The 27193-nt window shown below is 56.1% G+C and overlaps 2 protein-coding genes across 2 annotated transcripts in view; one reads left to right on the top strand and one right to left on the bottom strand.

The window, feature by feature from the left end:
• CUX2 (cut like homeobox 2) overlaps positions 1-20280 on the top strand; it is a gene marked incomplete at its 5' end in the record, with an annotated part of 62630 nt that extends 42350 nt beyond the window's left edge. The window contains 18 exons of the mRNA XM_080628534.1: positions 4392-4470; positions 8656-8793; positions 8976-9087; positions 9877-9953; positions 10036-10102; positions 10323-10371; positions 11116-11220; positions 11825-12016; positions 12117-12175; positions 12319-12575; positions 12753-13386; positions 14278-14375; positions 15216-15991; positions 16422-16581; positions 17159-17428; positions 17666-17854; positions 17948-18221; positions 19061-20280. Coding sequence (XP_080484660.1) covers positions 4392-4470; positions 8656-8793; positions 8976-9087; positions 9877-9953; positions 10036-10102; positions 10323-10371; positions 11116-11220; positions 11825-12016; positions 12117-12175; positions 12319-12575; positions 12753-13386; positions 14278-14375; positions 15216-15991; positions 16422-16581; positions 17159-17428; positions 17666-17854; positions 17948-18221; positions 19061-19718 — 4194 coding nt within the window. The 3' untranslated portion in view covers positions 19719-20280. The remainder of the gene's footprint in view (positions 1-4391; positions 4471-8655; positions 8794-8975; positions 9088-9876; positions 9954-10035; positions 10103-10322; positions 10372-11115; positions 11221-11824; positions 12017-12116; positions 12176-12318; positions 12576-12752; positions 13387-14277; positions 14376-15215; positions 15992-16421; positions 16582-17158; positions 17429-17665; positions 17855-17947; positions 18222-19060) is intronic.
• Positions 20281-23099: 2819 nt separating this feature from the next.
• PHETA1 (PH domain containing endocytic trafficking adaptor 1) lies at positions 23100-25735 on the bottom strand. The gene is made up of 2 exons (XM_080628513.1): positions 25318-25735; positions 23100-24857 (listed from the first exon to the last, which is right to left on the bottom strand). The coding sequence occupies exon 2, from the start codon at positions 24844-24846 to the stop codon at positions 24073-24075; it is 774 nt and encodes a 257-aa protein (XP_080484639.1). The 5' UTR covers positions 24847-24857; positions 25318-25735; the 3' UTR covers positions 23100-24072.
• Positions 25736-27193: the final 1458 nt, after the last annotated feature.

The raw sequence follows: 27193 nt of genomic DNA, 5'->3' as shown, positions 1-27193 counted from the left end.
CCAGGCCAGGATGCTGTGGGAAAGGTGGGGGAAGAATAACCTAATGAGCTGAGCATCGTCTGCCTCAAGAACTTTGCCAAAGCACCGTTGGACTTGTCAGGGAGTATTACAACAAAATTAAGAACCAGCAGTGATTTTCTTGCATTCGGGATCCTTTGCTTTATAAAGTAAATTATTAATGCATTTTTTTTCTCCATTAAGCAGTTATTTGCAGCAGTCTCGGTATATTTCTCATTAGAAATAACATCATCTGAAGAACTTCTATTGATTCTTTTCCCCCCCTTTTTTTCTTTTCAATCTGCGAATCATGAACGTGAACAACATATTTCTGTGATGTTCCCTTTAACTAGAATTCTCAGGCTTTATTTTTATATTATTGATCCTTTTTGACACGAATTGCTTTTTGGCCTTGTGAGAACATTGTGAGCTACTTCTGCCTTTGGAGGGATGGGCATGGGGGTGCAGCAGGAGGCAGGGTAGGTGTGAAAGGGATGTGTGATAGGTCTGTGTGTGTGCAATGGGTCTGTGTGTGTGCAATGGGTCTGTGGGTGTGCAAAGGTTCTGTGGGTATGCAACAGGTCTGTGCAGGTGTGCAATGGGTCTATGGGTGTGCAACGTGTCTATGTATATGTGTGATGAGTCTGTGTGTGTGTGATGGGCTTGGGTGTGTGATGGGTCTACGGCTGTGCAACAGAGGGGTGTGTGTGTGATGGGTTTGAGTGTGTGTGATGAGTCTTATGGGAGTGCAATGAGTTCTTGGGTGCGCAGCGAGTTTGTGGGTGTGCAATGGGTTTGGGTGGGTGTGCAAGAGGTCTCTGGGTGTGCGAAGCAGGTATGTGTGGATATGTGATGGGTCAATGTGAGTGCGTGATGGGCTTGTGTAAGGGGTTTGTGGGTGTGTGATGGGTCCACGTGTGTGTGTGATCAGTCCGTGTCCATGTGCAGTGGGTGTGTACGTGTGTGCAATGGGCATGTGTGTGTGCACCGTGGGTTTGTGTGGGTGCACAATGTGTGTGATGGGTTTGCACGGTAGGTTCACATGTGTGTGATGGGTTTGTGGGTACCTGCAAGGGGTTTGTGGGTGTGCGATGGATCTGTGCATGGCTGCAACAGGCTTGTCCACATGCAATGGGTCTCTGTATACGTGATGTGCACATGGGTTGAAGGGGTCAGTCGGATGCGGGATACCGGGGGGGCAGCAAAGGATGAGGTGGGAAGCAGAGAATCCAGATCTTTCCCCTGGGACTGGCTCTCCCACCTCGCCCCTCCGCATCCCTCCCGCTCTCCCCAACTTCTTTACACATCAGCAAAAAAAAAAAAAAAAAAGGAAAAAGCGAGGAAAAATAGCAAAAAAGCCTTGAATGAATTTTTTCATCAGTTTTCTTCAGCATTTGGGGTCTCTGCTGCCGCTTTCTCCCCCGACAGCTGTTCCTCTCCACTGAAAAAAGAGCTCATTTGTGGTTTACTGCCACCAGTATTTAGATGGAAATAACCCACTACTTATCCTGCACTTGATCTCATGGATATAAGAATAAACTCACCGCCGGTGCAATGCAAATCCCGCGCCTTTGGAGAGGAGCTGCTCAGACGGTGGGTGCTCACCGCCGTGCCGGGAGGAGCACCGGCTGCGCCGGGGGAGTTTTACCACTTTGTCACTCAATTATCGGAATATTGCTGCTTCCAAATGTTTAAAAAGTTGGCTTCGGAAGGTATAATCATGGCACAGAGGCCAGCCTGACAATAGTAATTAATTAGGCTATTACGCATTCCACAGTGATAATTGCTTTGCTGGAAAGTCACCAGCCATGAAAAGGACCCAGTGCGTAAATGTAATTTATCACGCGGCGGCGATCCCGCGCCGCTGCCGTGCCTCACCTTGAGCCCGGGAATGCTGCGGAGGGAGGTGGAAGGGGGGAGAAAATAGGAATTAATAGCACATGGATGCATAATGCAGAGGCAGAGCTCGCTGGGGGCTTTGCAGGCGGAGGGAGAGAGGTGGTGGTGGGTTTGCCATTGCTGATGGGCATGGTGGTGATGATGGGAGCGGGGATGATGCCATCCTGACCCCACCATGCTGCTTGTGATGTTCAGCTGTCCTGGTTTTAGCCATTTTCTTCTCTTTCCAGCAGGATGCTGGTGATGTTGCCCTCTTGGATGGGGTTTGGTCCCCAAGGAAGGAAGGATTTGGGGGGGGTTATTACAAAACCTTGATTTTAGGGCTGATGTGGGCTTTTTCTGCTTGTTTGTTCAGCTCTATGTGAGAAACAACAGAGGTTTCAGGGTGAGGTGTTCCTGTGCAAGACTTGGAATCTTCCCTGGCATCTTGGTGAATTGTCCCCATCTGGAAAAGGTCCCTGAAAAACTTAAATGTCCATTTATTTATATCTATATTTTAAACATTACCTTGAAGTTCATTGGGCCCATAGATGCCTTGCCTGATGGAATGGCCCCAAAAGCCTCCCCACTAGCAAACTATGGGTCCTGTGGCTCCAGTTAGGATGTTGATGGTATAGTTAATGTGGGGGAAGATGGGCTGAGTGGCTGGTCAGCGCCTCGCAAGTACCAGGAGGAAACCTAGATCCATCCCTTGTGGTCCTCCTCTTCTCCCATTCAACATCCAAAGGATGCAGGAAGTGGGGATGATCGCGCAGTGCTGATGCCGTGGAGCACCCCAGCACCGCTGTGTCTCTGCATCCTTATGGACACCCTGGCAAAGCTCCCTGTGCCGCCCCAACACCACGTACTGCCGGTGCGTCCAGCAGGCACAATGCTGTCCTGCTGCAGTGCACAGGCAGTGCCGCTCGCCGGCTGCTTTCTGCCCCCCCTATTCCCCACTTCATTATTATTATTCTAAAGCACCCTGAAGCCAAGGGTTTTTTTGCAGAACACTGAAGAAAAGCCCCCAAATTCCTCCTGTGCTGGAAACGTGGTGCTGAGAAAGTAGGTTTGTGTACGAGACGCTATAAAAAGCCCAGCTTATACAATTTTAACAATAGAAAAATGATCTTTGTGCTCCAGTGCCTGCGAGCTTGGAAGGAGAAGGCGGTTTGCTCAGGTGGCTGTTGGATTACAAATGAGTGGTTTGCTTTGGGTTGGAATGACAAGCAATGGCAAGCTGGGGCTGGAGGGAAAAGATGCTCCAGTGCGGGAGGCGTGAAGTTTGGGCTTTCTTTGATGATTAGTCCACTGGTGGCTTAAATGTGGTTTGATTGACTCATCCACTGTTGGTAATGGTGCATCTGCCAGCAGTGAATGCTGGTGGGCCTCTCATCCTCCATCGCTGGATGGTGTGGGTGCCCAGTTTGGATCAAACTGGGCATAGAATCATAGAATGGTTTGTGTTGGAAGGGGCCTCAGAGCTCATCCAGTTCCAACCCCTGTCACAGGCAGGGACACCTTCCACTAGAGCAGCTTGCTCCAAGCTCCATCCAACCTGGCCTTGAATAGGGATGGAGCATTCACAACTTCCTTGGGCAGCCTGTGCCAGCGCCTCACCACCCTCACAGTAAATAATTTCTTCCTCATATCTATCCTAAATCTCCCCTGTTTCAGTTTGAACCCATCACCCCTTGTGCTATCACTACAATCCCTGATGAAGGGTCACTCTCTAGCATCCTTGTAGCCCCCCTTCAGATACAGTAAGGCTGCTATGAGGTCTCTACACACCCTTCTTTCTCCAGGCTGAACAGCCTCAATTTTCTTAGCCTGACATTGTCTTAGCCTGCATTTTCCAGCTGGGAATGGGTCACCTCCATCCCCAGCTCCTGCACCTGAGGTGACAGGGACACAGAGGTCTGTGTGTCCCACCGGTGCCCCATTCCACAACAGAGTGTGCCGGAGCCCGGTGGGCAGCAGCTCCCACCCCGAGGTGTTGTCACGCCTTGAAAAATTAAGGGGTGTAAATGATTCATGCTCATAAATGTTGGATGGAGCGTGCGGCAGATTGAGATGTTGTTCGGTTATTAGCGATGCAGCACACCGGCTCCCCACCACCCGCCTGGCGTGGGCATCACCGGCAGCCAAAGGGGACGGGGACATGAGATAGAGGAGATGTCCCAGTCCTGATGCGAGCCTCACTTCTGGCCCAGCATCATGCTGGGGGTGCGGCTGGGGAGGGCTGCGTGGTGAACCCAGCAGCAGGCGAGCTTCTTTATTTCTTATTGAAGCACCGACATTAAATTATAATTTTCATTTACTCAGAGCACATCAATGATTTAGGGCAATGTGACGTGGCCGCGGTACGAGTTCAGCCAAAGGCAGCGAGCAGCTGTGCAGGGCATGGGGTGGATGCTTGGTGGGACCCATGTGCCCATCATGGGTAGCACCAGTGCATCAGAGCCGGTTCCCTCCTCCGAGCCCATCTCTGACCCCCGTTTCCCATCTCCCTGCAGGTGATTGCACTTAGTAAGAGAAGCAAGGAGGCTGAGACGGCTTTCCTGAGCGTTTACAAGCAGTTAATCGAAGCTCCAGGTAAGCAACACGGTGGTGACGTGACTGCCTAAAGCGTTGCGTGCCGAGAGGAGCCAGCGAGGACCGGCCGTCCCCGTCCCGCTGAGGCTGGTGTCACCGACCTCGGCTCGCGCATGGTGCTCTGGAGATACCAGCCGAAGAGAGGAGCGGAAACAGCTTTTGCCATCGCTGTGTTTCAGCCCCTGAGCCAAATGCATCTTGACATTAGGAAAGGAATACATTTGCTCAGCCCTTGTAATAACACTGCGGCTATCCCCAGTTGTCTTTTTGATGGTAAGTTAACCGAAACGGCCGAGCGCCGGCTCGCAGCACGGCTCCCGGCACCGGCTGTGCCTCGGGGATGGCTTCCCCCGTATCACCACCGTGCTCAAAGCCTTGGGAGGGGGAAACTGAGGCACAGGGCAGCCCTGAGGCTTGTGTTGGCATAGTTGGTGTGAGGGGATGGGACCCCCCTCCCCATCGCTCCCCATTCCTCACCGTGGGCTCTGCTCTGCTCTGAGCCAGGGGTTGGCTGCTCAGGGCATGGAGCATCCCTCAGCATGGTGAGGATGGAGAGCTGCGAACGGCTGAAGATGCTCGAAAGGGCTCCTGGAGGGCCACTAATTCATTTTCCAGACATTTAGGAATAACAAAATGTTTTAATGATTTCTTAGGGGAATTAGGGAGACATATTTTTATCCTCATTAAATTTTCTCCTGTGCTACAAGAACCAAATGTCAGCTCGGTTTCCAGAACCCAGTTATCTTCCCTCCCCACCTCCCCGCACGCACCCGCCATGCTCCTCCTGCTTGCACACGCATGCACATGGATGCACACACGTTCACGCACATTCACACCTCAGAACTGCTCCCTTCTGGTCTCTGCCCCCCTCTTCCTCCCCTCTCTCCATCCATCTTTTGCTCCCCTCTTCCCTTCTGTTCCCTGGATCATTCTGTCCCCGTCTGTTACATGTCCGTGTGTCTCTCGACAGGCGAACTCTTTGTGGAATACTTTACAAGCGCCACATAAGTCCTGATTCGACATTTTTTGCTTTGAATGGCTGCTGTCAACACAAATCTCTGGCAGAGACTGTAACGGAGCCTGATTGCTCAGCAAGTATTTTGATAAGTGAGCTGGCTGTGTGTCTGTAATTACGGGAGAAAACCGTAAATCTTTTGGATATTGTTCACACAGATGTGGCGTGAAGGGAAGGGGGGGAAGCAGTAAAATGTGTTAAAAGCATAATTAATGTCATTGTTGTTGGGGATGATTTGATTTAAGGCCGGCTTTGCCTCGTGGAGGGATGCGTAGGGCACCGGTGGATGTGTTCGAGCAGGTTGGGATGGGGCGGTGGACGAGGTTGCTGCCCCAGGGGGAGAGGTGATGGCACTGGGGATGTGCTGTGGAGGTACCGTGGATGCGCTGTGCATGCACAGGGATGCACCAGGGGTGCCCTGTGCTCCTCTTGGAGCTGGGCAGCAGCATGGACCAAATGTCACCCTTCAGCCCCACAGCACAGAGACCTCCACTGAAAGCTGGATCAAGCAGCCAGGCCCTGGCACAGGGATGAGCTGCTGGTCCCCAGGGACACGGGTGCTCCCTGGAGCTGTGTGTGCTCAGGAGAGGGTGATGAGCACCCAGAGCACCTCCTGCCCCATCCCACCATCACACGGTGCCTTGAGCAGCTCCAGTGGCTGCAGGGTGCTGAGGTGGGGGTGTCCATGGGGGGTCTGCTGGTGGCTCAGACCCCCTCCAGCATGGGGAAAGGCCCTGGCCCTAGTGCCAGGGCTGGAGACATCCCTGCCCACTGCCTTGTCCCTGCTGCAGCAGTACTGGTGCCACTAAAGGACAGCCAATAACGCCAGCTAGTGGCAGCACTTATAATATCTATAGAAACACAGTATATATAGTTACATGTATATAAATACATAGATATGTATATGTACAGTGGGCGAGTGATAGATAAGCAGGTTCTGCTTCGCTGGCTGTGCTGTCGGGTGGGCAATGATGCAGCTCCTGAATGTGTGGGAGCTGCTGCGGGTGGATGCGGCGCTGGAGCATGAGGAGCTCCAAGGTCCTTGTGTCACCCATCACAGCGCGGGGCCATGACCCACAGAGGAAGCGACTGTCCCCTGTGTCATGGGCAGTGTCCTGAGCCCTCCTGGTGGCTCAGAGAGTGATGGCGTCCATGTACCTCGGTGTGAGCAGATGGTGTGCTTGGTTTGGGGTATATTCTCTCTCCAGCCCTGCAATAGGAAGGTTGGAGGGCTGGTTTGTTCACCAGCAGCATGAGCAGGGTGCAGGCATGGCATGAGCTTGGTGCCTGGTTCCAGTAGCTCCTCAGTGGTGACCCCATAGACAAGGACAGAACTTTCCCACGGGATGGACAGCGTGGTATTAGCATGATGGAATTAATCCAGCCGGGTGTTTTGCGTCAGCGCTGCCCCAGCTGATACAAGAAGTGGAGCTGAAGCGCTGCTTGCTATTTTCCCTTCTAAAAGCTTTGCTCCCAACCAGTTCATCCTGGGATTTTGGCTCCCAATGGGAAGCGGCGCACTGGGGGATTGCCCTGGTTGTATTTCAGCAGTGGGGCTGCGGCTCATGGGAGTGAAAATGCTGACCCAAGGAAAATCCCTGGAGGCTTTATCACCTAGGCCGGTTCCTCCCATCTTTTTTCTCATCATGGAGGTGAGAGGAGCTGCTGGTGCCGACCGGACAGGACCTGCCCTGGTGCTTATCCCTGTGGAGATGGCTCAGAGGCTGGCACGGAGCATCCTGCCAATGCCCCAGGGCTGGGGGAGTGCAGGGGGCCCCCCAACCCCTGGAGCCTGTGAGCTGGGGCCCTGGAGCGCTGGGTTTAATTAACCTTATCGTTATCTCAGCTCGTGTACTTATGGGTGTTATTGATGGCGGTGAGAGCACCCGCTCTGGTTCGGGGCTGTGCTGCACCACCATGACCCTCTGATGGTTCACTCCTGTGTCCTAGGATGGGGAACCAGCCTGTAGGATACTGAGCCAAAGGATGCCAGGAGCAGCCTGGGAAGGTCCCAGCTGGACCTGAGTCCTCGTTTCAGTGCCAAAGCCAGCAGTGGCCTGGCTCAGTACCCGCTCTGGATGCATCCCCGTGGCCAGCATCTGGGTGCAAACCTTTTATCCCAACCCATTCATGGAGTCTCTGTGACATCCAGCAGAAAGAAGGGAGAACTTTCCCTGTGGAGAAGGATGCTCCAGGGGCTTTCAGCATTAGCACGTGGGGTCTGGTACTCACTGGTCCTGCAGGGAAGCCACGTGGTGGGTGCTGCAGTGGGACCCTGCACGCCATGGTCATGATGCTGTGGGATGGGAGGGCAGTAGAAGAGCTGTTCTGTGTCCCATTCTGAGCAGTTGTTTGATTTCTTTTCCATCACCGTTATTATTTTTCACCCTTGGATGTCTGCCATGCATCCCTGATGTACAGTAGCGCACCCGGCTCCGTCCCACTTCCCTGTTTGTCTAACTTTTTGACCCTGGAGAACTCAAATCTATTTTCTTTCCTCCTCCAAGAAGGAGAAAAAAACCCACCCCACCAAACCTATATTAACCTGGCTCAATAGGAGGCATTTTCTTGAACTTATTAAAAAATCCAGACTTGTAAATTAATTTGTTCATGTTGTACAATGGCAGTGCAGATGGACTCATTAGCATGCACACAACAAATAATTATAGATGAATTTTTAGCTGGCCTGCTTAATGGGCTTGCTGGGTTAATTATGTCAATGTATAATTACATCAGCCCTGGGAGACATAATGGCACACCCTGCTGAGCAGACACTAGCTAATGATGGTGTAATGCTGACAGAGGGAAGACGGACGGCTCTGAATGCACCTGCTTACCTCGGCACAAACCGCCATTGTCTGCGCCCAAACGGGCCGGCACTGGTGGCACTGGGGCCACTGGTGCTGTGGGTACCACTGGCTCACTCATGGAGGTGATGCTCCCTCGCAGCCTTGCCAATCCATTGGGGATAGCGATGGAAAGCGCAGGACTGAGGGGTGTTCCCGTGGCACTTGGTACCCCGAGGGGTTCCTCAGGGTGAGGAAGGCACCCGCTTTGGTTATAAGTGTAATGTGGGTGGTGAGGAGGGTGGGCATTGGGTCTGGAAGGAGGTGGGAGAGGGCTTGTGGTAGGCATCCCTTCTGCTCACCGCTGCATCCCATGTCCCGCAGATCCCGCTCCTGTGCTGGAGGCCGCGCGGAGCCTGGAGGACCGGCTGCAGCAGCTCCAGCGCCTCGAGCCTGAACCTTCTCACCTGAAGGATTTCAACCGCCCTTGGAAGAAGCACCCGGAGCTCATCAGCACCAAAGGTACCCCCTATCATGGCTGTTCCTTCAGAGGAGGATGGCAGCAGTCCCAAATGGGTTCCCTCATGTGCCTCTGAGCACCCCTGGGATATGGGTTAGGTCTCAAGGCCAGGACCTGTCCCATGGTCCCTGGTGGCCGCTGCTGCTGTCCCCTATGCAGCTGTATGAAACGTGTCCCCCCGCAGAGCGCAGGGAGGGGACGTCGCTGGCGGTGGCCGAGCCCCCGCAGCCTGGCACCGACGGCAAAGCACCGTGCACAGAGACCCTGCTGCAGAGCAATGAGGCAGAACAGCAAAAGTACGTGAGTACCGGGGACGGGGTCATCTTGGGGAGCTGCGGGGTTGCGTGGGTCCTGCTCCTGCATGGGGACGTCTGTCCGTCCTTCCTTCTTCTCCTTCCCTTTGCACCTCCTTTGCGGACACATCCTATCCAGAAACCTGGTACACATTCTTGGGCACTCTGAGCATCCATCTGTCCACCCATCCCATGCGGTTTTGGGGCAGTGGCAGGCATGGGCAGAGCCAGGAGCCAGGGCAGATCCTTCGAGCCAGCCCTTTACACCATCTCCCTGGCACGTGGCTTTGCTCGGACAAATGGGCTAAGTCCAGGTCATTGGATGAACCTCATTAAATGGCCTTTTAATTCGGAGGCTCCCGGTTTTCTCAGGGCCTTCATTGTTATTCCTTAGCACGCTGCACTGGGAAACAGATGAGGAATCTTTAAACCCTAAATTGCAGATCTCTGCGAATAAGTTCCTGGCAAGTGCGGGCTATAAATAATGCAGAATAACTTTTCCCTGATTGCTTCCCCCTCCTCCAATTAATTACAGGCAGGGTGGGCTGCCGTCGGGAGGGGTTCAGCCATGGGGAGCAGGGACCATTTTCAGCCCAAAGCGAATTCCTTTCCATCTGGGGCAATGCAACTCTTAACATCAGGGGGTAACATGGCTTGGACACATCCTGGCATCCTCTGGGGGATATTTCCTTGGTGTCACAGAGTGATGGGGTAGAGGAGGGGATGCAGCGAGGGGTCTCTGTACCTTGGGGGCTGCGGCATCAGCACCTCCCTGATGCCCGTGTCTCACAGGGGGCTGCAGGAAGCACAGGTCACTTTGGCCGCTCGGCTCGGGGAGGCAGAGGAGAAGATCAAAGTGCTCCATGCAGGTAGGGGGGCCAGGGCAGGGGCTGCTGGCCATGGGGGGCCAAGCCCCAACCCCATGGCTCACCCTCCTCTTCCTCTTCCCAGCGCTGAAGGCCACCCAGACGGAACTGCAGGAGCTGCGGTGTAAATACGACGAGGAAGCTGCATCCAAGTAAGTCATTGGCAGTATCAGGTTGTGTGGGGAGGCTGTTGGTGTGCCAAACGCTGAGCCGAGCTGCCTGCAGCAGCACCAGGACAGCCTCATGGTGTATCTTAGATACAGGGAGTCCCTGTATCTAAGATGCTGCGGCACCTGCAGGAGCCCTCGCTGGCCATGGAGGGCTATGATTGTGCCTCCTTGCTGGCTGACACCTCTTGCTTTCTCATCACAGGGCAGACGAAGTAGCCATGATCATGACAAACCTGGAGAAAGCCAACCAGGTGAGCCAGGAGCTGACTTTCCAGCCACCACAGGGCACGTACCCTGCTCCCCTTCCATCACACTGGGGCTGATGGGCTTTGCCCCTCAGAGCACGGGTGCTGCACCCACCGTAGCACCCCAAGCATCCATGTGGCCTTGCTGTCTGTCCTGGAAAACAGAAGGGGTTCCCAGGCTCTGGGACTGCGAAGCCCTACAAAGGATGGTGGCTCTGGTTTCCTTTGCCTGCTGGCTCCTCCAAACCAGCCCAGTGGGACCCCCTGCCCCATGCTGAGGGTCACTGGTGTGTTTGGCCTTCTGCAAAGGTTCCATTCTGGCTGCTGGAGCTGATGTTTGTCACCTCCAGCCTCTCCTGGGTGTTTTAGAGCACACCCACACCACCCTGGTGCTGGTGTCTGGTATAATTACCTCTGGTCCTACCCATTCCTATTCATCAGTTTTACTTCATTCTGAAATTGTAGGTCCAAATAAATGCGCATGGGTAATAAAAGAGGCTTAAAGAGCAATTTGCATGTAAATAAGGCCTTTTGGGTGGAAAAAGACAGTGTCCTGGACATAGTCTGTGGCCAGTGTCTATGGACTGGGATCAGGACGTGGGGAGAGGAGATACGTGGAGCTCTTATGGTGACAGTGGCGGGAGCAGGATGCTTGGGTGGGAGAGACGTGTCCTGGAGCCCCGCTGTGCCCTGTGCAGGGTGGGACGGGCTGGGGCTGCGTGTCCTGATGCTCCTTCTGCTCTCTTGCAGCGAGCGGAGGCGGCGCAGAGGGAAGTGGAGAGCTTGCGGGAGCAGCTGGCGGCTGTGAACAGCTCCCTGCGCCTGGCCTGCTGCTCCCCACCGGGCGCTGCTGGGGTGAGGGCACCCCTCGGGCACAGCAGCACCCCCAAACCAGCCAGAGGCACCCCTCGGGCACAGCAGCACCCTGCAGAGCTGTCAGCATCCCTCGGGGCCAGCAGCACCTCCCCGTCATGTCTGGGAGCATCTGTCATAGCTAGTAGCATCCCATCACACTTGGGAGCACCCTGTCATAGCTAGGAGCACCCCACAGCAGCCGGGAGCATCCTAGTACATTCAAAAGCATCCCACTGCTCTAAGGAGCACCCTGTTGCATTCAGGAGCACCCTTTTGTGTTTGGGAGCACCCACTGTATTCGGGAGCAAGCCCAAAGTGCCCGTGACAAAGGCATTTTTCCACTGTGGGGTTTAGCATCGGCCATGTCCTGTCTGCAGTCCCAGCCTCTTATGGGAAAGGGGGGAAAGCACCCCGTGGCATTAAGCAGATGTACCTGGGAGAGCTTTAACGGCAGAGGAAGGATCTGTCTCTCCCCAGGGCTGCATCACCCACAGCACTGAGTGCTGTGCACGCCCGCTGCCCTTGGGGACATGTCTAATGGGGACGGCTGCCCTTGTCCCCACACTGGGTGACCAGGAGCTGACGGTGTCCCCTCTCCCAGCAGGACAAAGTGAACTATTCCATGTGCTCAGGGTCGAGGCTGGAGGCAGCGCTGGCTGCCAAGGACCGGGAGATCCTGCGGCTCCTGAAGGATGTGCAGCACCTCCAGAGCTCGCTGCAGGAGCTGGAGGAGTCCTCTGCCAACCAGATCGCTGAGCTGGAGGGGCAGCTGGCTGCCAAGAATGAAGCCATTGAGGTGGGGGCTTGGGGCTTCACAAGGGTGGGGGAACGTGGGTCTGGCCATGCCGGGTGTGCACGGGGAGCCGGTGCGAGGAATCCCCCCCTCTGCTCTGCAGAAGCTGGAGGAGAAGCTGCAGGCACAGGCGGACTACGAAGAGATCAAAACAGAGCTGAGGTATGGCTTGACCAGCACCCTGCCTGCTTGTCCCCTGCCTGGCCGGGTGCCGCGGGCATCCATGGCGCTCTTCAAGCATCCCTAACAGCGTGACAGCAGCAAGAAGCCATTCCTGCTGAGTCACCCCCTTGTCTCCCTCCCAGCATCCTTAAGGCGATGAAGGTGGCCTCCGCCAGCTGCAGCCTTCCCCAGGCAAGTGCCGCGGCGCGCGCCGGCACGCTCACCGGGCTATGGCGCCCATGCCAGCCCTGCCGCCGGTGCCTCCGCCGCCCTTTCCCATCTCGGCTTGGCTCCTTGCAGAGCATATCGAAGGCAGAGGAGGCCCTGCTGCTGGGGAAGGAGGCGTTCTACCCCTCCCAGAAGTACCTGCTAGAGAAGCCCAGTCTGATGGCCAGCACTGGTAGGGTCCCTGCATCCCGCATCAGCTGGGAGCATCTGTGGGAATGAGGGTGGAAAGGCAGGATCCTGCCCTGGCTGTGGAGCCAACAGCAGGGGAGGGTTTGGATGCCACCTGGGGAAACTGAGGCAGGAGATGCTCCGCTGCAGGGCTGTTTCCTTCTCTCTCATTCATCCCTAGAAGAGGATCACTCCGAAGATGAGTCGGGGAAGGACTCGCTGGGCATGGAGCAGCCGTACCCATCCCCGCAGCACGCCCCGGCAGAAGAAGCCGCATCTCCCACTCCCCTCCCACCTCTGCCCGGCCCTGGCTTGGCCCCCGATGGACCACGGACATTCTCCTTGTCCCCCTTCCCAGGGGGAGAGCGGCTTTCAGGGGACCCCAAGGCCCCCCAGCTCCCACCACCCTCCTGTAAGAGTGAAAGCACCGGTGTGGGGCCGCCTTTCCCCTCCGGCGTCTTCGGTGCCAAAAGCAGCACCGCGCACCCCGGCGGCACCGCGCCGGCCACCAGCCCGCCTGGAGAGCCAACCGAGAGCAGCACCAGCAGCAGTGCTGAGGAGGAGCAGTTGGACACGGCCGAAATCGCCTTCCAGGTGAAGGAGCAGCTGCTGAAACACAACATCGGGCAGCGGGTGTTCGGGCATTACGTGCTGGGCTTATCGCAGGGCTCCGTCAGCGAGATCCTGGCCCGGCCCAAGCCCTGGCACAAGCTGACGGTGAAGGGCAAGGAGCCGTTCATCAAGATGAAGCAGTTCCTCTCTGATGAGCAGAACGTGCTGGCCCTGAGGACTATCCAGGTGCGCCAGAGAGGTGAGTGGTTGGGGTGGCCCTGGCCAGCGGGTCCTACGCTGGGATGCTGCATGTGGTACCATGGGATCCCATCCCGATGCATCCTGGTTCACCCCAGCAGCACCTTGCCAAGCAGGGATGCCCAGCAGCCTGGCATGACGAGACAGGCAGGGACACACACACAGGGTCACCAATGGCACTAAGGGATTGTTCCAGTAGTCTCCCATTTGCTTTGGGGTGGGATGGAAGCAGCTGCCAGTGGGACGGAGCCCTGGCAAACAGTAGCAATTAACAACAACCCATCCTTATGGAAGCTGCGTTTCCGGACGGGCTTTACACATCTATTCTGACAAGTGCCATTAAATTATTCATTGGGCTGTTCCGTGGTGATGAATCAATGTGTTTGGGAATATTTTGTTAGACTAATGAAGCATTAACGCTGCGGGACCTCAGTGCAGTGTTGGTACCACCATGAAACGGTGACATCTGGCTCCAGGGACAGCAGCACCAGTGGTGGCTGGTCACTCGTGTCTCCTCAGTGGCAGTGAGCACTGCAGGTCCATGTCCATACTGGTGTTTCAATCCAGAGGGCTCTGATTTATCCCTGGATCCAATCAAGCGTTAACCCTTCACCCGCACAAGCAGTGCCAGGGATGTGGGACCTGGTCCTCGTGCCCATGTCTCTGGTCAGCACCCTGCGTGCCTTTGGATGGGGAGATCAAAGTGGCTGGGAGCTGGGGCTACCAGGTCTTCCCATGCTCCAGCAAGTGACTAATCGGGAGTGACATTTGTCTTAAAACCAGCATCCCTAAAAATAACTGAACATGAGGAGCAGTAAATACTTCTTGACGTACAAGTGGAGCTTGTAAACCAGCGCCGGTGACAAAGCTGTTATCCTGCCTCTTTGATCAGGTAGCATCACGCCGCGGATCAGGACGCCGGAGACCGGCTCTGACGATGCCATCAAAAGCATCCTGGAGCAGGCAAAGAAGGAGATTGAGTCGCAGAAGGGAGGTAGGTGCCAGTGTGTTGGGTGGCCCTTGGGGTGGCCAAGCCCCCACTTTGCACCCATGGGAGCAGCACCAAGAAAGGTCCTCGTGGCTGCAGGTCCCATGGGGGAAGCCATGAAACACCCACAAAACCAACAGTGTCCAGCACAGGAGTCTGCATCGCCTAGGAAACTTTATCCAGATCATGCCAAGCCTGGCACTCACAGTATTCCTGAACAGGGTGGCCCTGGGCACCCAGCATGGAGCAGCATCAGCATGGCCAAAATGGGCTTTTGGGGGGCATTTTTCCTGCTGACATCCATAGAGGGAAACTGGGGTATGGTGGGAAGAAATGCTGGATAATAGTTAGGGGTGGAAGATTACTCCCCATGCAGCACCGCTTGTATCTGGGCTTTTGGAAACTTTGGATCTACCCTTTTCCTCCCCATGCCCCAAACCAGATGATTAAATGAGGATGCAAGATCCATCTGGCACAAGGAATCATTAAAGCAGCTGCGCTCGCAGTCAATTACAAGAAACGAAATACATTAGAACAGGTAGTCTGCTGAGAAAGCAGAATCCCGGAGAATTGAATTAGACAGGAATGGTGGAAAAACAGACAGGGAAAACAAACATGTTTGTCTATTGCAATCTTTGGTAATGGGATTTATTTTGCAGTCGTCAAAAAAGGAAGCTTTGGGCTTTGTGTCGCAGCTTTTGCTTTGTGGGTGCTGCTGGTCCTTCTGATCTGCACCCATGCCATAGAGACCACTCCAAATCCCTTTTCTCCTGCATTGTATTATGGCCACATGGTAAAACAATGTTTGCTGCTTCTCAGGGCTCCCGTCACCCCTTTTCTTTCCAGGGGAACCCAAAACACCATCGGCATCACAAGCAGTTTCCAACGGGGCAGGCGGCAGCAGCTCAGAAGATGCCATCAAGAGCATCCTGGAGCAGGCGCGGCGGGAGATGCAGGCGCAGCAGCAGGCGCTGCTGGAGATGGAATCGGGGGGCAGCGGGCGCCCCGGGGACACACCACCCACCGAGCGCTCCACGCTGGCCACTGTCAGCCAGAACATTGTCCCCACCTATGTCAAGCAAGAGGAGGGCAATGGGGCCAGCCCTGGCCCCCCACAGACACCCCTGGCTGTCCTCTCCCCCGCCGCCTTTGTCCAAAGCATCATCCGGAAGGTGAAATCGGAGATTGGTGATGCCGGCTCCTACTTTGACCAGCACTGGGCATCCGAGCGGAGCCTGCTCAGCCGACCCTACACCTCCGTCTCGCCTTCGCTCTCCTCCTCCTCCTCAAGCTACTCCAGCATGGCCAATGGCCGGGGTTGGCCGCGGGGTGAGCCCGGTGAAGGGGGCACCAATGAGGATGAGCTGCCGCCGGCAGATGATGAGCCACACCGGCTCACGGAGGTGAAGGCAGAGGGAGCCGGCACGGAGCCGGCTGCTGGTGGTCGCCTCTCTTACTACCCCACCTATGTGCCACGGACCCTGAAGCCCACGGTACCGCCGCTGACGCCGGAGCAGTATGAGATGTACATGTACAGGGAGGTGGACACACTGGAGCTGACCCGGCAGGTCAAGGAGAAGTTGGCCAAGAACGGCATCTGCCAAAGGATCTTCGGAGAGAAGGTACCAGCCTGGAGAAAGGGGGTCTGCTGTCCCCCCTGCTCCACAACCAGAAGCCCTGGGCTCATTGGTGGCCTCTGCCAGCTACTCTGAGGGTCCCCCTCTCCCCAGTGGGTTTCCTCCTGGAAGATGCCAAGTCCTCACAGTCTGACCCAACCCCAAATGGTCTCCCAGTGGTCACCACCAACTGGTTGATGGTGCTTCCTACCAGAAACACCTTGTCCCCTGTGCAGAGCCCTGCAGGGACCATCCTCCCATCCCACTGGGTATCCTAGGAGGGCCCACCATGGTCCCAGGACCTATGGCTGAGGCCAAGGGGTTTGGACATGCCATGGGACCACAAGCGCAGCGATGGGTGGCAGCCTCCCTCGGCATGGGGACCGAGGGCAGGCAGCAGCCTGGTGCTGGTGGGTGACACATCTGTGGTGCCTAGGTGCTGGGGCTGTCCCAGGGCAGCGTGAGCGACATGCTGTCGCGGCCCAAGCCATGGAGCAAGCTGACGCAGAAGGGTCGGGAGCCCTTCATCCGCATGCAGCTCTGGCTGACGGACCAGCTGGGCCAAGGCATCAGCCAGCAGCCAACACCTTCCCAGGGTAAGTGCCACCGCGGTCCCTGCGGTCCCCAAGTGCCATCAGTGCTTCCAATGCTTCTGCATCCATCCCCTGGATCCCAGCGCAGGGCAAGTTCATCCTGCTCTCACCCCAGCACTGGGAAGAGCTTCCTCAGCACCTACACCCCAGTCCTGGAAATCCCCTTTCATCCTCCTCTCCTCTAATGAATCCAACTCATTTTAAACCCCCTTAATTAGTCACTTAGACAATTTTGGGCTGTTACACAGATCCTCAAAAGTTATTTGGTCAGAAGGGGAGGTTGAAATTACCTAGGTTAATAATAAAAAGGAAAATCACAACAGAAATCTTTGGCTTTGTGCCTGGCACAGATATATATGTATATATATCTGTGATATCTATATATATAATAAAACTGGGTTTTATTTTATACATCAGTGGTGTTTTCTCTCCTTAATTATTCCACTGGCACCTCATGCTTTGCCATAGCTGCTGGTGAGACTTTGCCAGCATCCCCAGAACATCCTTCCTGCTCCTGCAGGGTCTCTGCCCTCTCCCATCCCACCATCCCCGCTGACCCCTCTGCCCCGGTGTCACACAGCCAGCCCGGTGGAGCCCCAGCCGTCCCCCTCGCCGCCCCCCAGCCCCGCTGAGCACGAAAAGGGCTGTCAGGAGCCCCTCACCCTGGCCTTGGAGAGCAGCAAAGAAAACCAGCAGCCCGAGAGCCGGTCCACGCCTGCGCTGGGTGGGAAGACGTACCCCAACAGCCAGGGACCCGTGGGCATCCAGGAGATCGTCGCCATGTCCCCGGAGCTGGACACCTACTCCATCACCAAGAAGGTCAAGGAGGTCTTGACGGACAACAATTTAGGTGCGGATCCTCTCTCCGCCCGGGTTTTCGGGAGCTGCTGGTGAGGCTGCATGGATGCATCACCCCAATTCCCGTAGCCACAGACCCTTCCTTGTCCTCTGTGGGTGCTCAGTGGGATCCTGGCATGCTGGGGAGGATGCTGGCTGGGAAGCAGGGTGCACCCGCTCCATGGGGGGACTGTAGCACCCACCACACTGCTCTGCCCCGCTCTAACCACCTCTGCTTCTCCTCTGCCAGGCCAGCGGCTGTTTGGGGAGAGCATCCTGGGCCTGACGCAGGGCTCGGTGTCCGATCTCCTCTCCAGGCCCAAGCCATGGCACAAGCTGAGCCTGAAGGGGAGGGAGCCCTTCGTCCGCATGCAGCTCTGGCTCAACGATCCCCTCAATGTGGAGAAGCTGCGCGACATGAAGAAGCTGGAGAAGAAAGGTGAGGGTCAGGGTGATGCAGCCCCAATGGGACTGGGCTGCTGGGCAAGCAGGGGGGCTCCCCAGGCATGCAGCTGGGTCTCCTCTCCTGCAGCCTACCTGAAGCGTCGGTACGGGCTGATGAGCGCCGGCTCGGACAGCGAGTCCCCCAGCGCCCGCTCCGAGTGCGCCAGCCCCAGCCTGCAGCCGCAGGACCTCAGCCTCCTCCAGATCAAGAAGCCACGAGTGGTGCTGGCCCCGGAGGAGAAGGAAGCCTTGAAGAAAGCCTATCAGCTGGAGCCCTACCCCTCGCAGCAGACCATCGAGCTGCTCTCCTTCCAGCTCAACCTCAAGACCAACACCGTCATCAACTGGTTCCACAACTACAGGTATGGGCGCTCCTGGGCTCTGGATATCTGATGGTGCTGAGCCACAAAGGGGGTGTCGTTGTTGCTCTTCCAGTCCTCCCAGTCCCTCTTGCATAGACAGGAAGGTGCAGACCCACGCATGGTGCTGGATTGCTGCTGAAATGCTGCATGTGCCCTGGTTGATGGGTAGTCAAGAGGTGTTGACCAGCTTGACCAAGTCGTGTTGAGCATCTAAAGCAATTACCATGCTCATATCCACTTTCTCACTGGTGTGGGACACCACTTGCCATTGAGCAGGAGCTCTGTGGTGGGTGGAGGAAAGCCTTATGGAGGCTCCTGGAGCACAGGATTCATCCCCACAGCGTGGGAACAGCACAGGCTTCATCCTTAGGCAGTGTTATATGTGCCGACATGGCTCCTGGGTCCCCTTCAGGTGCTGCCCGCTCTGAGTCAACAGCCCAGATGATGGGTTGTGCTCCTTCCCCTATAGAAACCAGTATAAGAACACAGACATTGACTAATGGTGTTTTCAAGCCCACAACCTTTCCACTCAGATGGTTCCAGAAAAGCCTGGAACACAACTGCTGTAAAGAAACCTTTGAAAAATGATAAGTGTTAAACAACAAGAACTGTCTCAGTTTGGCTGGAAATGACCCCAAAATGTTGCAAAACCCATTCCCCGTGTTCAAGCGGAGTGTTTTTCCCAAAAATAAGTGTTTTGAAGGCCAGCAAGGTGGGGTTTTCCATCCCAAGCAGTGTCACTGCTTTTTTATGTCTGGAGATGCTTTTCCAGGACGTGGTGCCTGTGACACGGGATGATGGGTGGTGCTCACCGACCCTCCATGGCTGTATCCCGGCAGGTCACGGATGCGGCGGGAGATGCTGGTGGAGGGCGCGCCGGACAACGACACGGATCCAGAGCAAAGCAGTGGGACACCCATCCCCGTGCGCCGGGCCCCCCATAGCCCCGATTCGGACACGGAGGACCGAAAACCTGTGTTTGTGGGGGGCGAGCACCCCTGTGCCGCTGTGAAGGTGAAGGAGGAGCAGCGGAAGGCAGGCGGCTGGGGCCGCCGGCGGGACTCACACAGCCCGACCGGGGCTGCCGAGGGCACCGGACCCCCGCAGGAGGATCGGGGGGCAGCCCCCCATGCCACTGCCCCCAGCACCGGCAGCCTCCCGCGGCGGGGGGGCCGTGCCGGTGCCGCCACCGCGGGCCCCCCACCGCCGCCACCGCCGCATCCCGACAGCTCCCAGTCTTCATCGGGATCATCCCGTTGCAGCTTGGAGGTCTCCCCAACATCGCCCTCGGCAGCATCCTCGCCCGGCCTCGCCGGCTCAGCCTCACCAGGGCCATCCTCCGCCGGACCAGTGTCACCGGCGCTGCCGCCGGCGCCCGGCCCCCGGCTCAGCACCAGCGTCCAGCGGCGCCATGAGAAGATGGCCAACCTCAACAACATCATCCACCGCCTGGAGCGGGCTGCCAACCGCGAGGAGGCCCTCGAGTGGGAGTTCTGAGCTCTCCAACACCCTGGATATATATATATATAGACACCCACATATATATACATATATTTTGTTAAATGCAGCACGCACCGAGAGGCGACAGGCAGCCGGCGCCGTGGAGCACCCATGGAAAAGGGGGTGGCCCCCATGATGAAGCCACATCTCCCCCAGCTTTGTTTAAAATGTGAAAAACTGGGAACGATTTTAGAAAAGCAAAAAGTAAAAAAAAAAAAAAAAGGAAAACAAAAAATATTTATAGACCTCTTTTAGATATTTTAATAAAAGGATACTTTGGAATTTATTAACAGCTTAAGCTGCTTTGATATTAAAGATAGCTATAAAAGGAAGATGATGTAGCAGTCGTGTCATTAAATGTACACTGAAGTCTTGTAGCTTGCCACTGGATGAGATTAAACACAAAGGAAAATCCCACAGGAAAGACTGAGCAAAGCCATCGAGAAGCACTATGAGACTGACCAAATGGACTAAACGTTTGCTGAGCAGTTTCCACCTCTGTCTGTAAGACACCGCATCGCTTCTGCCCCAGCCAGAGACTGCGACATAGTCCCTGAAGACTCTAAAGCGTCCCCCCTGATGCCATCGAGTATGTATTTAGTTCTGGTGGTTTATGTTCTTGGAAACCCTTGTAACACAGAATGTCCCGTGCGGTTGTATATGTTGTAGAGATGTCTGCACTAGCCTTCTGGAACAAGATGTAGCATGGTCCCAACGCTGTCCCTCGTGCTTCCTCCAGCTGGTAACCAGTGGCAGCCCCGATATGGAGTGGTGCAGCTCCTGCCAGCTCCCAAAGGAAAAGGAAAACTAATGCAAAAGCAATGAGAGCAACTGTGCTGGTGATTTTGGGAGCGAGACGGGAAGAGGTGCCTGGGTGATGATGCTCAGGGATGGCTCCAGCTCGCTGGGAATGGGCATCCATTGGTTCCCAGTTCCCCATGCTCTGCCATTGTCCATTTAGGAAAGGAGAAGAGATGGAGCCTTTGAGCTTTGCCCTTGGGGCACCAGTGCTTGGGGATGCTCACAGGGGGTCGAACCCTGCTCAGGGCTGCTCCCAGCATCACAGTCAGCTCTGGTGGCTGAAGCACTTTTACTTAGGGAGAGCACCTGAGCAGGAGGAGCATCCCCTCACTGCAGTGGTATTCCCAGGCAGTGGCTGCCCATGAAGCCAGGATGAGGCCCGGGTTGTCACACCAGCCTCCTGCCTGAATTGGGCAAAGCACCACTGAGCTTTGGCTTTCCAGGGCTGACCCAGTGCCACCTCCCAACCCCACCACCACCAGCGGGGCTCTGCTAACAAAATGCCTTTAAACACCATGGGGTTAAGCTCATGCGGGGCTGCTCTGCCCTGTCCCCTGCCCGCATGGCATCAGCCATCACCCAGTGTGGCCACTGCCATCAGGAGGGCTCCCTGCAGGCTCTGAGGCTATGCATTGACTGATTTGTACATTTTTATCAGAAGAGAAGGTATTTTTATACATGGGTGGTTGTCGGTGAGCGATGCTAAAAGCTGATCCATGGAGGCATGGCTCTCCTTGCCCACCTACCTTGCCCCAGAGAGCCCCAGCTTGCCCATGGCCACTCTTTTCCCTGCCACCACTCTGCAGAAGGTCAAGGTATGATCATTGCTCTTCTCCATCATGTGCTAGCAGGAGCTTTAGTGGAATGGGATTCAAGGAAGCACTTAGGATGGTCTCGGACACAGCAATCCTGTTGTATTAAAGCTGGCGGGACATACCGATCACGTTTTTGTTAGGCTCATGTACTGTACTTCAAAAGTTTCTATGAGATCGATGAACTTTGTTTAACAATTTTGGAAGGAACAAGTTCTGTAAAGAGCCACTAAATACAGAAGTTGGATACGACCCTGGCCTTGGAGTGTGTTTTGTCTGGAGGCAGACAGGATGGGAGCTTGGTGCCTGGATTAATGTTGGAAATCACAGCCTTGCTTTGGGTTTGTGGCAAGAGCTCTCACTACCACAAACATCTCCTGGTGAATGAGGGAAGAAAAGAGGGTGTGAAATGGGGCTAGTCCAGCTCAAGGTGAGATCATAGAATAGTATGGGTTGGATGTTCAAAGGTCACCTAGTTCAACCCTCCTGCAACGAGCAGGGATCCTGCCCTGTGAAAGTCCTGTGTTCATCCCTAGTGCAGGTTTGCTCCTGCCCCTTGAGTAACTTAGCATCCTTTGGCATGAGGTTTGGCTCAATGGCATGGCACCCTGGCACAGCTCTTCTTCACAGTCACCCATCACCGGGCACGTTTGCATCTCCCGACACGAGGCAGGGGTGTTTGCATTTGATGGATTAATAAATCCATATGTTGCGTATCTGTTTAAGCTTGTTTGTCAGCTAACATGTTGGGACGGGTTTATTTCTAATGAATATCTGAACGTCTGGAGAAGCTGGGCTGGCTGCCATGGAAACCAGGACCTTCCTCCATAGCCGACTGATGGGGCTACGTTAACCATCTGGATGCTGCGGGTACGGCTGCGCCTCACTGCCCTCTGCAACACCGCTCCAAATGCCAAAACACCAAGTGGGGTGCCCAGGAGCAGGGCTCAGTGTTCTACAGTGCTCTCAGCAAGCAAGTGACCTGCCTGGCTTCGTGCCTCAGTTTCTCCAAGAGACATGGACCTCAATGATGTTGACAAGAAGCTGGAGATGTTCATGCAGGTGGGTGTTGCGTGCAGGGACATGGGGTTGTGTTGGCCACTTCCACTTGGCACCAAAACTGTCACCAGCAAGGGGACAGGTATTTTGTCCCTGGCCAAGACCCCTTGGCAGATGGCTTGGGATGTCCCACCAAGTGCACAGGGCAACCTGAACAGGAGCACCCAAACCTGAGTGGCATCCCACAGTGCTGCACGTAACCCTGGGTTTGATGGGATGGTTGTAACATCCCATTGAACCTGTAATGCACCAGGAACTCATACTGGGGCACCCAATACCACTTCCATGGGTGAAACTATAGGAGCGTTGTGCTCCCAGTCATTTTCCAATGCCCAAACCCTCATGTTTGTCACCTATGTCTGGCTGTTCAAGCCGTCACAGAGAAGCAGAACCATGCTGTCCCTGCCATGGGACCACCCTGGCACTGGGTGTCTTTATATCCCCAGGGTGGCACCATCCTAGCCCATCCATCTCATCCCATCCATCCCATCCCTGCAGGCATGTCAGGCTCCAGAGCACTGCAAGACCCTGGGGTTGGCTGTGTCCCACTTGGGGGACACTGTCCCTGCCGAGCCCCATGGAAGGAAGGGGATTAAAGGCACAAACAAGGACCTGGGACAGGCAGGAATTTCTGAAACAACTTTTATTGTAGCAAAATCTTGTGCTTGTCCCAATGGGGCCAAGAGAGCCAGAGCCATCCAGCTCAAATCCAGGTCACCTCCAGGCCAGCAGCCTTAGTGTCAGTCTAAACTACTGGGAGCAGAAAAGAGCACCGCTAGCACGAGACACTGGCTTCACTCCGGCTTGGCACATGAATCATTCGACACGCTCCGTGCTGACACACACGTTCCCATTACCACCATGAGTGATGCTTCCCCTTAGGAAGCCAGCTCAGGGGTGATGCCCTGCCCTGAAATATGCATCCAGCACAGGAGTGCCTGCAGCTGCAGCATTCCCTTGGGTCTGCCCTCACCAGGGGTTCACCCAAGGCTGCAAGCAGCGATTGCCCCGTGTGGAACACCCCGGGCTGGGTGTCACCAGCTCCCTGGGGAAGCTGCTGCCATTAAGGAAGGGCTGCGCTCGCTGATATTTTCATTTTCAGACCACATCCTGCTGGAGCAGAGGGATCCGGCAGAGCTCAGCGCAGGGAGGGGGAGGTGGTAGCAGGGTCCCTGGCTGTGAAATACCCACAAAGGGCTCAGACTGGTGAGATCCCATCCGAATCCTTCTCCAAAAGCATTGTCAGTGCATGGTACCACTGCAAGAGCATCAGGAGGTCCCACCAGATTCAGTGCGGTGCTGGAATCCTAGCAGGCGTCAGCCAGGAAGTGGTTTGTAGCTTGCTTGCTTGCTGGGCAAGGCTGGAGGGGTGCATCCATGCAGGGAGCATCTGCTGCCTTGGCATGAGAAGCCCAAAAACCAGGCAGCCCCCAAAGCCCAGGGGCTTCATGCCTGGCTGGCAGCACACTGAGCCCGGTTGCCATCAGTGCTGGGCTGGTGTTTCACCATCACAGAGCAGCACCAGTGTCCCTCAGTGCCCTTGGTGGCATCATCAGCAGTGTCCATCACCACCATAGACAGGGCTGCACATCCCAGGCTGACGACAGGACCGATGCAGCATCAGCAATGATCATCTCCCTGTTATGGGTCCTGGCAGGTCCCCAGGGCTCAGCCATCACTCAGGGCTGGGGACCACGCTGCCTCTCCAGCCAGTTCCGCCGCAGCTGGGCCACCTCCCGGCCGTACCGCTCATGGAGCCAGCAGAAGGAGGACGGGCTCTCCACCACTGCATTGCCCACCTCGGTGCTTGATGCCCGCCTGCGTGGTGGCAGCGGCGGTGGCCGCGGGTTCCCATCACCAGCATCCTCATCACAACCTGAAGCTTCGGGTGGCGGGTTCGCTCCCGATGTGTTGTTCCACACAGCACAGCCATTCTCCTTCGGCAAGACAGCGGGCAGAGCCAGCGGCCGCTCCAGGGACCGCTCCAGCTCCGAGGGCTTCGGTTTCCAGGAGCTGGGAGACCCCCGGCATCCCCCAGCACACCCACCGGCCACCCCATAGCGCATCTCCTCCAGCTGCTTCTCCAGCTCCCGCACCACCAGGCGCATGTAGTCAAAGCTGGCTCGTGAGAGCGACTTCACCCAGGACTCCATGGCAGCCTGGCTCTCAGCCGCCAGCACGTAGGTGCGGGACTTGATGCCACCAAAGCGGATGGCGAAGGTGAATTCCTCGGCCGAATCACAGAGCTCCACGGTGCATCCCTCCAGCACGATGACACCCACCGGCTCCCGGCTCTCCCGCTCCTCGAAGTAGAAGAGCATATTGCCCTTCAGCACGAACCAGCGGCGGTGGTACGCTGTGTGCCGCTCACCGCGCTTGTAGAGGAAGCCGGCGTTGTCAGCCGGGGAGTCACAGGTAGCATAAAAGGCCAAGCTCCGCTCATTCAGCTTCATGGCTCCGTGTCCTGCAGGGATAGAAGATGGATGCTGAGGATGAGTGTGCTTTAATTGCACTGTAATAACCCATCGGCTTGTTCTTGGCAGCAGCAGCCTTCGTGCCCAGGAAATGGAGCTGGTGAATAAACAGCCCCGTGATAGCCGGGATAACTCTGCTTCCAGCTAAGGTGCTGTGTCCGGTGGCTGGCTCAGGGCTCCATGGAGAGGAGATTTATCCCCAGCTGAGTGTTTTCCCATGGAGGAGCCCCAGGCAGGGCTCACCCCAGTGCCCCACGTCACCCGGTGCAGGTGACCTTACCGCCGGCGCCGTGTTTGCCCCGTGCTGCTTCGCTCCTCCCCGCGGCACACAAGGAGGAATTATGGCCTGCGCCGCAGATCCGGCTGCGGCTCCAGAGCGCCGTGGCCATGAACCCTGTCACCCGGGCAAGGCCACCCTCCCCTTGTCCCCTGGCCAGGCTTTTTGCCTACCTGGACTCAGCTTCTAGCTCCGGTCTCCGGCATCCGCCAGCATCGCTGATGTGAGGGTGGCTGTGGGAGCGCTGGATCCGGGATCGGATGGTGTAAAGGAGGCTGTGGGGTCCAGCACCCTGGTGTCCCCGCTCCGGCTGATGACTCCGGCGGGTTTCACCGTCCCCCAGCCTGCACAAGGCAGATGGGCACCAGGATTATTGTTTTCCTATTAAGTCACGCAGCGGGGATCAAGGAGATGAGAGGGGAGCTCTCGGGGCGCCCAGCGCCGGGGACAGTGGGGACCCTTTCTCCCCCGGATCTTGGGGATCTTTTTGGGGTCCCCAAAGTCTTGAGGATGTTTGGGAGCGGAGGACCCGCCCCCGGTCCCGCTCCCGGCCCTGCTCCCGGTCCCGCACGGCCACCTTTGTCCTCGATTCCCCGCCACCTCGGCTCGGCTCGGCCCTGCCCCGCGGGCGGAGCGCTGCTCCCGCCCGCCTCCGCTGCAGCCGCCACCGCCCCTCACCGCGGCTCGGGGCGGCCCCTCGGGAGACAGAGGGGGGGCCCTTCTCCCGTATGAGAAACCGCTCCGGAGCTCGGCCCCGGTGCTGGGGAGTCCTGGCTCGGTGCCACAGCTCTGGGCACCGGAGCCGAGCTCCGGGCAGCGCCGGGGGGAGATGGGAGCACGGATGTGGGGATGCAGGGGGTATGCACGTCCATGGATGTATGTGTGGATGTAGGCATGAAGATAAACATGGATATATGGATGGATGCAGGCATGGATGTACACGTAGGTGCGCGCATGGATGTAGGCTTAGAGTAGGCATGGATGTACACGTGGATATACTCAGGGGTGGGAAGCCTGGAAGCTTAGTGCTGAAAGTGGCTGCAAAACACTGAATTTTTGAGTCAGGTTTTTAGGGCAGAGTCCTAGAAGTGGTGCCCAGAAGCATTCGGCAGGGAACAGGAAGAGCCTGATGGATGAGAGGGCTGGAGATGAAGGCAACAGGGCAGAGGCTGGTCCTGCATAGGTGGGAGATGCTGCAAGGGACCAGCTGCTCACCTGAGCTTTCAGCCGTGTCCTTAGGAGAGGCTGGGCCAAAGCAGACAGGGAGGGGGTCTCTGCCTTAGTGCAAAGGGAAAGGAGGAGCTGGGTGGACATCAGGGAGAAGGTGACAACCGGCCCAAGGAGCTAAGAAGCACCCAATGCTTTAATGACAAGCCATTAGCTGGCGCTGCCAAGCGTTGCGCAGCCACGTGGGCAGAGATCACATTCCGCTTGCTGCTTCCTGACCATGGATGCCACATGGCACTAGACCTGCTGATGTGCTTTTGGCCCAGTGGGCAGCACTTGCCCTCTCTGGCAATGACTGGATGATGCTGATCACTGAGACTGGTACCCACATCCTAGGGCAATCATGAAACTTTTGGCTGGGAGTAGCTTTCAGGCTGACTTCTGCTCTTGGTTGTTCTTTCCTGCTGAAAGCATCACCAGCTTGAGGATCACCTCAGCAGCACCATGGTCATCACTATGTCCCAGTAAATACCAGCAGCAAGGATTTACTCTCTTTACCATTATCCCTTTCCCCCAGTCTCTTTGTTGCCCTGCTTGTCTGTGTGTATGTTTTAGCAAACAAGGTGTTGATGCTCATTTTGCGGGCCCCCAGCTGAGAAATCCTGACATTGGTAACCTCTGCCACAACCACCACTGACTGTGGATTGTGGTCCTCACCTCACCTCCCCATAGATGCCCCCATTGCCCTACACAGCTGCTCAGGGCTTTGCAATCTTCTGCTCATGGCAGTGGTTTTCAGATCACTGAGGACTTTCCCCACCACCTTTCTCTTTCATACTATAAAGAGAGATTTAAACCATCTGGGCTTTATCTTCCTTCCTG

The sequence above is a fragment of the Psittacula echo genome, assembly GCF_963264785.1.
Source record: "Psittacula echo genome assembly, chromosome: 13".
Classification (NCBI taxonomy): domain Eukaryota; kingdom Metazoa; phylum Chordata; class Aves; order Psittaciformes; family Psittacidae; genus Psittacula; species Psittacula echo.
This window is presented reverse-complemented; position numbering and strand designations above follow the sequence as displayed.

What these genes read in the sequence shown, in the direction of transcription:
- PHETA1 (XM_080628513.1), bottom strand. Translation starts at nt 24,846, where the DNA reads ATGAAGCTGAATGAGCGGAGCTTGGCCTTTTATGCTACCTGTGACTCC.